Here is a 12,421-nt window from a genome sequence, read left to right as displayed (position 1 = left end):
AAACATAAATAACACAGAGGTACATGCCCTAGAGGCACACCAGTGTGTCTAGGTTCAGAATCTCAGAGTAATGACAGAGATAGACACATACATAGTCATATTATATTTTATTATTATGGATAGAAAGTGCCATAGCTCAGTAATAGACCTTATGTTTCAAATGCAAAAGATCTCAGGTTCAGTCTCTGGCCCTCCAGGTAGAAGAATACATCTACCTGAAGACTTCTAGCCTGGACTGTTGCAATATAGAGAGGTCAATTATCTGATTCACTTTCTAGGGGTTGATTCCATAGTAAGTCATAGTAAGTTGGGCCTGAAGAGGAAGAGCCCTCCCATTCCTCCTTCCAACATCTTCTGGCCTAGAAGGGGTGAAAGGACACGCCCAACGCCATCAGGCCTGAAGAGCAAAAGCCCTCCCCTCCCTCCTTCCAACTGTCATCTTCTGGCCTGGGAGGGAGTGAAAGGACAAGCCCAACGCCATCAGGCCTGAAAAGGAAAAGCCCTCCCCTCCCTCCTTCCAACTGTCATCTTCTGGCCTGGGAGGGAGTGAAAGGACAGGCCCAACGCCATTGGGCCTGGCCTTGATTAAGAAAAAGAGCCCTCCCTCCAGTCCATCTGCCTTGGTCCAGGCCTCAGCGGGAGAGAAGAATGCTGGACCTGATCCCCTCCCCCCCTTACCATTCCCTTCTCCTTTTGTGTCATGTCTTTTTAGATTGTAAACCTGAGGGCAGGGAACCATCTATTATCCCCTCTGTTGTAAGCTGCCTGGAGTCCCAGGATTGGGCGGCACATAAATAAATTATTATTATTATTATTATTATTATTATTATTATTATTATTATAGAGTAGGCTCATGTAAGTAAATTCATGTTGAGCATGACTAATTTTTATGTATCTCTGTGGACCTACTTTAAATATGACCAATTCTGGATCTAATCTATGTTTCCATCTTGCTGTACCTATGCACACAGATATATAGATCCTTTCTTTATTTGAGAGTATGGTCATTTCAACTATTATTGGATACATTTCAATTTATACAGCCTGAGTATGTAGACAGGATCCTTGGAGAGACCCACTACATGTATATTGGATCTTTTTTTCTCCCTCGCTTCTGAGAGCAGTTAGAAGGAGACTGTCTGAATGGGTAAAGGGAGTGATAAATGCTTCATTGCAGTAAATAAAGTTTCCATCCTTCCTAAAAGAGGTTGTAGTGAAGCTGTTTCTTAAAAAAAAAAAAAACCTAAAAAAAAACCTGGGGGGGAGTCTCCTTTTTTAGGGGGAGGGGGTAATTATTGGCCAGTCTCTAGCATTCCATTTTTGAGCAAGGTTCTGGAGTGACTTGTGGTCTCATTTGGAGATGGATTATCTAGATCCATTTCAAACAGGTTTCAGGTCTGATTATGGCATGGAGACAGCTATGGTTGCCTTGGTGGATGACCTACCAAGGGAACTAGAAAGGGGGGAGTGTGTCCTTGTTGGTTCTGTAGGACATCTGAGTGGCTTTCCATACCATCGACCATAGTATCCTTCTGGGCTGACTTTCTGAAATGGGATATGGGTTCTGGTCTTTCTTGGAGGGGCAAACTCAGAAGGTGGTTCAGGGAGGCTCCTGCTTGATGCCCTGCCATGCCCCCCATACTATTTAACATTTACATAAGACTTCTAGGAGAGGTCATCCAGAGATTTGGGGTGTGGTGTCACAAATTTGCTGATGAAACCCAACTCTATTTCTTCTTTCCATTTGATTTTGAGCAAACTATCTTGGTACTGAACCAATGTCTGTTGTCAGTAATGGACTGAATGAGGGCGAACAAATTAAAACTTAATCCAGACAAGACAGAGGTGCTTCTGGGCAGTACAAAAGTAGATCAGGGAATAGGGACTCTGCCTGTGCTGGATGGGGATACACTTCTCCTGAAATCTCAGGCTTGTCGCTTAGGTATTTTGGGCTCAGCTTGGAGCCTGGATGCCCAGGTTTCAACAGTGTTAAGGAGTACATTTTCACTGCTAAAACCAGAGCCCCAGCTGCACTCATTCCATGAAATGTCAGATTTTGCTACGGTAGCACATGTCTTGATTACATCCCATTTTGACTACTATAACACATTTCATGTGGGATTGCCTTTGAAAACTGTTCAGACACTTTATTGGAGTCAGAATACTGTAGCCAAAATGCTGACTTGGGGCAACTGACAGTTTTGTTCAGAGGATTTTTAAATTGAGAATTTTAAATGATGAATTTAGATGTTGATTGTTTTAATATGTGCACATTTTATTTGTCCTTTTAAACTGTTTATTGGTGTTTTAACCAATATGTCTTAACTGATGTTGTTTGTTAATTGTTGTTATCCCCACATCAATCCACGGGGAGAGGTGGGTAAGAAATCATCATCATCATCATCATCATCATCATCATCATCATCATCATCATCTCCTCAGGATCACAGCTTAGATGGTGATGATGATGATGATGAGGAGGAGGAGGAGGAGGAGGAGGAGGAACAATACAAAGTGCTGGTCATAACCTATAAAACTCTATATGGCTTGGGTCCAGATTATCAGAAAAACTGTGTCTATGAATCTGCCAGAGTTTTAAGATTGATGGGGAAGGCATGAGAGAGAGCTTTCTCAGTGGCTGCTCCCACCCTGTAGAATGCCCTTCCATAGCAGGCAAGGTTGCCCCCCCCCCTCTGCTATTCTTTCATCGGTAGGCAAATATTTTTCTGTTAAACCAGGCTATTAATGAGTAGTTGCTTGCAAGTATCCATACACAGCAGTAACATTTACCAACTTTTGCAACAAATATAGTGCCAAAAACATCTGGCATTGTGTAATATGATAAGATGTTCTGTGGCAGTTGATACAGGAGGAGAGTTTTGGAGATGAAACTCCAAAATTTCATTTGGCCTTGGCCATGTGCATCCTAGCCACCCCAAAATAGAATGCCATTTTGAAACAATTTAAAATTATTCATGGCTCTGCTGTGAAAAGCAATCAGAAACACCAGGAGATAAAACACATCAGTAACAGGTAGTTTATACACACAGTTACAGGAGGTAGGCTCTGTAGCATGAAGGAATGGGAAGAGATGCAATAGAAATTTCATCCATAGATATTCCCCCCCTTACTCTGTTATTCAGTGGCCCCCAGGTTCCAAAATGGTCAAAAACTCCTTAATAAATTAATCTACAACATGCTCAGGCCAATACTTCTTGGAATATAGCTTGGATGAATGATTGAGAAAGTATTCTCATGAGCAACTATTTCTTTATTTGATTTATATCCTGCCTTCATCTCAAAATGGAGTTCATATTGCACTTTTACATTACACATAATGCTGATGCTCCAGGACATAGAATACGTGGCTGTCCAGATATTATTAGACTCCAGTTTTCATCAGCCCTAACAAGCATAGCCAATGATGGTAGATGATATGAGTCCAACAATAATATCTGTAGGACCACAATCTTATGCATTTTATTATAAAAAATCTTGTGATATTATTATTATTGCTATAAAGACTATTTTACTGACTTAAGCAACTTCTATAATTGTGCCTAAGAATGTTCTGAAGCCATTGAACACTTACTGGGCAGCTCTCAATGTATATTATGTTTAGCTTCTTAGCCAAAATGAAATGTACCAGGCTCAGCATACTGCAAGTCACTCTCTCTGGAAAAGCTCTGTGCAGTCCCCAGCTTTGTGGAAGAATGACTCTGGTTGCTCAGTCATCAGGGCAGATATGGTGACTAGACACAACAGGAGAACAAAATGAGAGGAAACCTCAGAAGTTCACAGAAGATCTATTAAATAAAATGATTTGAGTATGATAGTTCTTCCTCAAGTCTAACTCTGATGCAGTGCTTTCAGAGAGAAACAAGAGCTGACTTTTGCACCTTCTCAAAAAGGTGGTGTGGAAGACCATTTTTCTTTGTCTTCAACAGAACAAGATCTCCTTTATGATCAAGTTCTCTTTGTTACATCCAGCACTTTCTCTCTTTTTCTTTTCTAGATGCAAAGGAGAACAGGACTCCTGTATATTTATTAATAGCTCTCTACAAAAAGAGGTGTCAGCAGGTGCAATTTCACTGCACATTCTCTTCTAAATTCAGTAGGTTTAATATACTGCAGATGGGATTAGCAATTGGCTCAAATTCAATTGTTAATCCCATCTGGAGCACAGTAAATCTACTGAATCAATAGAACTTAGTAAATTAACATTAGTGCAAGTAACACTGATGCAGCCCACTTGCTGTAGTTGGGGCTAACAGTTGGATTTAGCCTGGACTGTGCTGAATTTATAGCATTGGTGAAAGTATAGGTTTGAGTTTTGGACCCTGGAAGACCAAGGTTTGAAATCCATTTCACCTGTGGAAACCCACTGGGTTGCCTTTGGGAAGCCACACTCTCTCAGCCTTAGGAGAAGGCAATGACAAACTTTCTCTGAAGAAATCATGTCAAGAAAACTCTAGGATAGGATTGTCATAAGTAGAAGTCAATTTGAGGGCACATAACAACAACAAAAGGACAGAGGTCTTGTCTGCCTTGCTATATGGCCATCCTAGAAAAGACAGCATGTTCAAAGATGCCCTCCTTTATTCTTACATTGCTGTATATGTTCCTGAGCAATGAAGAAGGAAGAAGTAGTCTTGCGCAGGGCTGCATCATCCTAGTGTCTATATTCTGGTGAGCCATTCCAATGGCAAACTAAGAAAGTGTAAATAAGAAAAACATCTCAGTCAAGGTAGTGAATACATCTAGGCTTCTTTGTTCATAAATCATTATCTTTCAGAACTGAGATGACTGTTATCAATGTGTAAGTGCAATGTAAGTGAAGATTGGTGGCTTCCATGCCGGTGAGACAGTGAATCTGCTCCACACTTTAATCTGAACTTTAGAAAACCTATCCAAAGCATTGAAACTGATTCTCAAAACAAATTCATTATCTTGTTTAGCTCCTTTCAATTCAAACTAAAGCCATTAGCAGATTCACCATTCTATTGACACAAAAGTCACCAATCATCACTAACACCTGCTAGCTTCGATTTTTTGACACTGTCAGAAGATTTGAGAGATACTTCAGAGGCCATTTAGTCTAATTTCTTGTTCAGGATCTGCTGGGATATATCTAGCAATAGAGAGCATGCCACATTTCAAGGCAGTCGGTTCCTATTATCAAGAGACTCATACCATCAGGAAATTCCTCCTAATGTTTAATCGGCAATGGTTTCTCTGCTCTTTCTACCCATTGGTCCTTGTCTTACCCTCTGAACCAATAGAGAATAAATCTGCATATAACTGAATACAGCATAATGTATAGATTCCAGTGATATTGCTATCGCTATTACTATATGACCCTTGGATATCCTGGAAAATTAAGACAATCAATAGCATTATGAATTTTGATAACCTGGCTAGGTTTGCTAAGATGTATTGATTAGCATCAGAGTTGAAAGGCAGTTCATACTTAATGCAATACTGTGGTCTTTGTTTTCCAAACTGTCTTAAGTTCCTTAATGCACCCTATTGTTAGTGGTATATTTTGAAGAGCAGATCCACAAGATCACATCTCCAAGGAAAATACAAGCATTCAAGCTACTGAACGGATCCATACCTGAAAGGCCATTCTAGCAGTTGGCTCCATCAGGAGCATGCCTTTTGTAAACCTCATTGATATGAATGTATTCATTGCCCATTCAAGAACAAGCTACCACAAAATTACTTTGCATTAGACAAGTGAAACTTTACAACAATAAAAATTGTTGCTGGTTGATGCAGCTTTCTCTCCAGATTCTGCAAGAAATCTAAGTAAGGTCAGAGGTAACAGTATACTATGGTCTAAGGGGGAGGCAGGTAACATATTCATCCCAACACTGGGAGCCAGACTCTACTATATCACTGAGTACAATTTCAGTATATCCAATAAAACCATAACTAGTGTTACCATTTTTTAAAAATCACTTATCAGTCTTTTAAGCTTTGTAGGTCATCCTTGTACAGACTTCATTTGGAAATGGAAAGAGGTATGTTTGAGAGACAGCAAGCATGGATTAAAGATACCAGGCAGAAAATATATTGTCTTTTGTGTAGAGGTTGTCTCTGATCATCCCTAGACACTGATTGGCTGCAAAGGTGCATCCAGGCTCACTCTAGATGCTCCTGAGCACTGAGGGAGGAAGATGCAACCTTAGATAGGGTTGGTGGACACACCTTCTTCCATCCATGCTCAAGAGCAGCCAGACTGAGTTTAGGCAATCCCATGCAGCCAATCCATAACTGAGAGTAGAATTCAGAGATATAGCTGTATCTGGGATCAGTATGCAAAGGGATCTTGTAGCACCTTTGACACCCAGTGTCATACCAAGCATGTTTTACACCACTGTGGATCATTTTTTAATACAACCCCCCCCCCAAAAAAAATAAAACAGTTGGGAGTGTTAAAGAAAGAACAAATTTGTCCTTGTGGCTGCTGCTGCTCCTATTCATCTGCTTGGGAGGGGCTGTGGTGCCCACAGTGCTGCTGGTGGGAGGGGGGTGAAGACCTCAAGCCTCAGTGATCCCGTCGCTACTTCTTTTCCCAGGGCTTGTGGTGCCCCAAAGAGATGAACGCTGCTGGTGGTGTGTGTATGGAGGCCTGAACGAATGATGGTGCAAGGTGGAGAACTCAGGTCTCTCATTCCTGCCACAACTGCTGCTCATTTTCTGAGAGGGCCATGGCTCCTCAATGAAAAAAGTGGTGGTGGTGAGTAGTATGTGAGAGCCTAAATCCTCCATGTTACCCCTACTGGCACCACTCATTTCCTCAGGAAGTAGTGGTGCCCAGATGAACAGCTTTGGCAGTAGAGGATTAAGCCTCCATGTTCCTACTGCTATTGCTTCATTTCCTCAGGAATCATGGCACCCCAAAGAGATGAGTGGCAGCGGTGGCAGGACGAGTGGGTGAGTTGGAGGACTCAGGCCTTTATGTTCCAGGTGACACCACTGCTCATTTATTTGTGGGGGGGGGCATAGTTCTCCAAAGTGATGAGTGGTGTGAGGGAGAAGGACTCAGGCCTCCACACACACACCAATGTTTATCAGTGTTATAATATATGTTTGTATGCTACACATATTATAGCACAAGTTAACACCCTAGCCTTACAAGGATGTTCTTAGCCAGTTTATTATGCCTTGCTTCAGGTTACCAGCCTCCACACACCTCATTCCAAAACTCCCTCCAACATTCATATGGTCATCTACCTATCCTGGCCTCAGGCAATATCTTTCCTCCTGCCTTTGTCCTTCATTGACGATAGTTGAAACTCAATATGTCACCTCATCACCACACTCTGCTTTGCATTTGTAAGACTATTTATACTGTCTAATTATAAAGGCCATTCCTAGGCACAAGTTTACTCCATGCATCTGAAGATATAGACCTAGTTTACAAAAGTTTATGCTGTAACTTCTTTCAAAATCTCAAATGTGCTACAAGATCACTTGTCATACTGGGAGCAGGATGTGGCAGATGCCCAAGTGTTGTTATGCACTGGGAAAACATCTGGGCAGACGGCGCAGAATTCACTCTGTCACTGTGATGTAGGATTTCAGTTATGATCTGAAGTAAGAATATACAATTTCTTTTCTTTTTGTAAGAAATATTATTGATTTAGCATTCAAAATAAGACTTCAAAATGAAAGAACAAAAGAAAGAAGATTCATTTTCCTCAATAACATTTTTTTACTGTACATTTTGTAGCAAAAGAGGGTGGGGAGGGGATGGGGAAGAAAATATTTTGATCACAGGGATATCTTTCTAAAACTTCAAATAGGAAACATGACAAATAACAAGATCAAATACACAGTCATGTCACAATATATCTCTGAGCTTTTTTCCTTAAAAAAAATAATACATAGAGATTTTGTAGGTGTGTATCTGTTTCTTCTGCACTTTACAATCTTTTTTCTGCACACTGCTTTGAAATAATAAATAATGTGCAATTTTGGAATGAAAATCCCAATAGACCAAAACCTTGGGAACAAATAAATACAGGCAATGACTTGGAATTAAAGGCAATTGCTCTCACTGCTGAAAAATGCAGAAAATTCACAGTAATCATGATTTAGAAAGGTGGAAACGTGTATCCATAGCAATGCCAGGTCCTGTGACAAATGGTCCTATGAATGACTTTGATTATCAGCTTGCAAGCTATAAGACATGGTCTCCAATGGGCATAGATTTCAGCAAGAGAGAAGGGCATGAATGTGGTGTGGGTCAGAAGAAGAAGTTGGACAATGCATCTTGTTTTCCGTGGCTCATGAGGAACAGCCTCATAATCAAACATTCAATCAAAAGACATGCCTAAAATCATCAGATATTGTTTCCTTGCTTTGATTGACATGAAGGTATACATTTTTGTAATATTCAGCATAAGGGCCTGGTTTGCATCAAATTCTGAATATTTCTTGCTCAGTTGAAAAACAGCAACTGTATAACCTTGACTAAAAGCAATTTGTGAAGAGGTCATCAGAACAACTTCCTTCTCCTTTAGAAGATGTAAACTCAGTTACTCTCAGCCATTCACATCTCTGAGACCAAACTCTTTTAAGGGTAAACTGTTTAGCCTTAACCTCTAACAATCTTGTTTGTACACTGGCAAACAAGGGGCCATGCATGAAATGGGTTGAGTGTGGAGAAGGAAAAAGTGAACAGTATTTTTTTCACATATTCCTCTTTATAGCATAAAAAAGAGGAGGTGGAAGAGACGGGGGGAGAAAGAAAAGTGTAGTCCATCAGGTCTCTAGAATTTTTAAAGAATCCCAGTACTGCCAAAAAAAATTTTTTTTAAATGTGGGGAGATATGTTAAGGAAGGACAAACTTAGAGTCAAAATAAACATCAAATTCCTTTTTTTTTAATTCTCAAGCAAGAGAGGGGATAAAAAGCCTTAACCAAAGAATGGCAAATAAATCTCCACATGTTCCTGTCACCATTCGGAGATTATACTGCAAAGTTGGTTTTGTGTACACATGTTCTATTTCTCCAGATGTTCTCTTTAATCAGTGGCAGCTGTGGCTATTTTCCTTTCAGCCTTATATTCACGGGCATGTTCTTCTTAGACAATGAGAAAAATGAAGGAGGGAATGCCCCTTTGATTTCATATGTGTTGCTTCACCTGTATTAATCATCATTTACTCTTGTTCAATAGTTCACCAGGAAACCAGGAAAGCACTGAATACTGCCAGTGACCTCCTTGAGACATTTACCCACACAGAACAAATATTTTAGAGATATCACATCAGCTCCATTCTCTCTCTCTCTCTGCACACAAACACACTCCTCTTTCAACATTTCATAATATCTCTCACTCCAACTTGTTTTTTTTTCCTTTTTTTTATATTTACTGACCAATGTACAGCTCCATGTATGTGTGTCACTCTCTCTGTGTTTTTGTTCTTTCATTATATTTATGGCCTTTTTATTTTATTTTAACAATCATGGACCTTGTTATGCTTGGAGGAACTAAGAATGGAATGGAGGGAACTCTTATTTACACTGTACTTTCCATGACCCACTCTGAGCTCCCATAAGTCCCCTTTGCTCCTGTTAGGTCACTGTCATCATATTGCAAAAGCATGCCATTCACTGACAGACTACGTTTTGTCCAAATGTTTGTGATCTTTTTTGGGTAGTTGCAACATTGTGAGGTGGAAAAGTCTCCCATGTCAAAAGAATGGCTACGTTTAGTTTTACCCTCCAAAGGTAACATAAGGAGGCTACGGAATTTGGATTCCTGCTGGCCCAGGAGTGGCTCCTTATCTGAGTGACGGGCCACTGTTGAAGTTCTGGAGTCTATTGCTTCCTCTTTTTTCTGACATTTCAGTTCCAGTGAAGCAAAAGCTCCCATGAGCCGGTCAATGTTGTTATGCTTTGACCTTGATGGAGGCCTCCACTTACTGGACAATGTGCCCTGCTCGCTTTGGAGGCTGTAGCCATCACAGTCACGACTATTCACAGAGCTTGAGGAAGAGGAAATGCTGCTGTGTGCTGACTCACAGTTAAACTCCATGAGCTCATTCCTTACAACCACTTTGGGGTTGACTTGTGGAAGGACTCCATTCTGGACAGGCTGGGAACCATTGGTTTGTGAATAGACATTGCTAACGTTGGCCATCTTCCCTGGGGCATTGTTGCAAACCTTGTACCGGACCATAAGTATGACAATGAATACCAACAGAGTTGCCACGATGATGCCTCCAATGATCAGAATCATCGTCCCCCCCCAGGAACTGGCTGTGCATGGAGTGACACTGGGGATAGTCCTCTTTGGTGTAGAACTGGGCACAGCCCACAATGTTGGTAGCAGTGAGTGTTGTGGCAGTGTCATCCCACATGGCCAGAACGCAAAGGTCGTAGCCTGTTCCAGAAACCAGGTTGTTCACCACAAAAGCCTTATTCGTCGCAGGAATCATCCTTTAAGAAAAAAGAAAACAGCAAAATCGAGTTATAATGTAGGCTGGCATCCCAAATGGCAGTTATGGACTCATAGGCTAGAGCTATGGATCCATAACTGTGCCATATTCATTATTGTGGCACAATTGCCATAATCATAAATACTCCCAGAAACCCACCTTAAATTAGAGAGGCAACCACTCCAAGTGATGCAATTTTGTGGTGTGGGCAAGTTGAGTGCTTTGGAGTGATGTGGCAAGCCTCCACATGGGAGGTAACTAGCTGTGTCATCCTGAAACACCCCATTCACCAATGCTTAAGACCTCAATTGCTTGGAATGGCTCCTTTGAATTTAAGATGGATTCCAGAGGTCAGTCCCTTAGGACATTTGTTAAGGACATTTATATAGTTATGGATCCAAAGCAGTTGAATATACAAATTTTCAAATCTTTATGTCTTTTAACAATACTTCTAAGAACAATTAAAAAACTGATTAAAGCATGTTAAGCCAGTCACCCCTGCATAAGTGATATTTTACCCCACCAGTTTAGCCAAGATAATATTTTATTCCTGTTTCCAATATAGGAATAGAAACAGAAGAACTTACATTGTCTAATGGGTGACATGGAAGCTCCAGCCCATGTTCTGGATGTGGCCTGTATGTCTTCCCCACCTGCCCTCCTCCTAAGCTTCTTTCACTATCATGAACATTGAAAAACTGACTGGTTCAGGAAGTGGCTGCATGGAATTTAACTTCATTTTGTGGCCTGGGGCATGAAACAGAGATGTTCTTTGAAGTCGGGACAGTTGTTGAATGGAACTGAGCTTTGATTTGCTTGACATAATGCTGTAGCAGAAAGTCTTATTCCCAGGTATATTATATATATATATATTTTAATTTCTATTCCACCTTTCTCCCAGAAAGGGACCCAAGGCAGCTCACAAATAAAAACACTTAAAAAACTTATTACAATAAAACAATTAAAATATCACATAAAATAATATAAAATTACAAACATTAAAGCCACAATAAAACCATGATACCCACCCCATATAACAAACACCCCATATAAAAAAGCTGTCCCATGATTACACATTAAAAGCCTGCCTGAATAAAACTGATTTTGTTTGCTGACGGAAGACAAACAGGGAGGGGGCCAGGCTTGCTTCCTATGGAAAGGCATTCCACAGAGTGTGAGCAGCCACTGAGAAGTCTCTCTCATGTCCTCACCAGGCAAGCCTATGATGGTGGTAGAACTGAGAGAAAGCCTTTTCCTGAAGATCTTAGGGCTCTGGAAAGCTCATATGGGTTTCTCAAATAGTCTGGACCCACGCTGTGTAGGGCTTTATAGGTCATGACCAGCACCTTGAATATATAAAGTACAAACACATTGCCTTGAGTTGTGCTTTCTATACTTGGTGGGAAAATGTCCCAGCTGGTTAGATTTACTTCTCACTCTGCTTATTTTTTCTTGATCAAGTCCCACGCCTTTAGCCTCACTCCTTTTTGCCACAAAGCCCCGAGACACTTCTAAATTGGAATCTGACCTCTGGGCCCAAAGTTCCCCAATGTCTTCTGTAAACATTGTCTTGTTAGATTAACAGTTTGAAGTATCTCTAGAGTTTTTTACCTCATCTCATCCCTTATCTCGGGATTTGAGAAAACTACTGTTACACTTGAAATATATAGGTATATATCCCCAGTTATTCTAAATTTCATGGTTGTAATTCAATTCTCTCAGACACATGAAAAATACAGATACTGATTGAATACTTGAAACTCAGTAATAAGCAGTAACATCAATTTAGAGACCTGCTGGGTTACCACATTATAACACTTTCACCATCCAGTTTCTAACCGTTCAAGTCTCCTATGAGCTTGCTGTCCTCTTTCCTGGCATTTTGGTTGAAAGGACAAAGATACGGGAAAAGAAAACATTAATAGTCAAGAGGTTGATTTCATATTTAGCACACATAGACAAAAAAA

At 40.6% G+C, this 12,421-nt stretch overlaps 1 protein-coding gene across 1 annotated transcript in view; it reads right to left on the bottom strand.

The window, feature by feature from the left end:
- Positions 1–8,526: 8,526 nt before the first annotated feature.
- LRFN2 (leucine rich repeat and fibronectin type III domain containing 2) overlaps positions 8,527–12,421 on the bottom strand; it is a 93,056-nt gene continuing 89,161 nt past the window's right edge. The window contains 2 exon segments of the mRNA XM_042463946.1: positions 8,527–10,264; positions 10,266–10,455. Coding sequence (XP_042319880.1) covers positions 9,533–10,264; positions 10,266–10,455 — 922 coding nt within the window. The 3' untranslated portion in view covers positions 8,527–9,532.

This window comes from Sceloporus undulatus, chromosome 1 (assembly GCF_019175285.1).
Source record: "Sceloporus undulatus isolate JIND9_A2432 ecotype Alabama chromosome 1, SceUnd_v1.1, whole genome shotgun sequence".
Classification (NCBI taxonomy): Eukaryota; Metazoa; Chordata; class Lepidosauria; order Squamata; family Phrynosomatidae; genus Sceloporus; species Sceloporus undulatus.
Note: the sequence above shows the minus strand (reverse complement) of the source record. Positions and strands in the feature narration are given on the sequence as shown.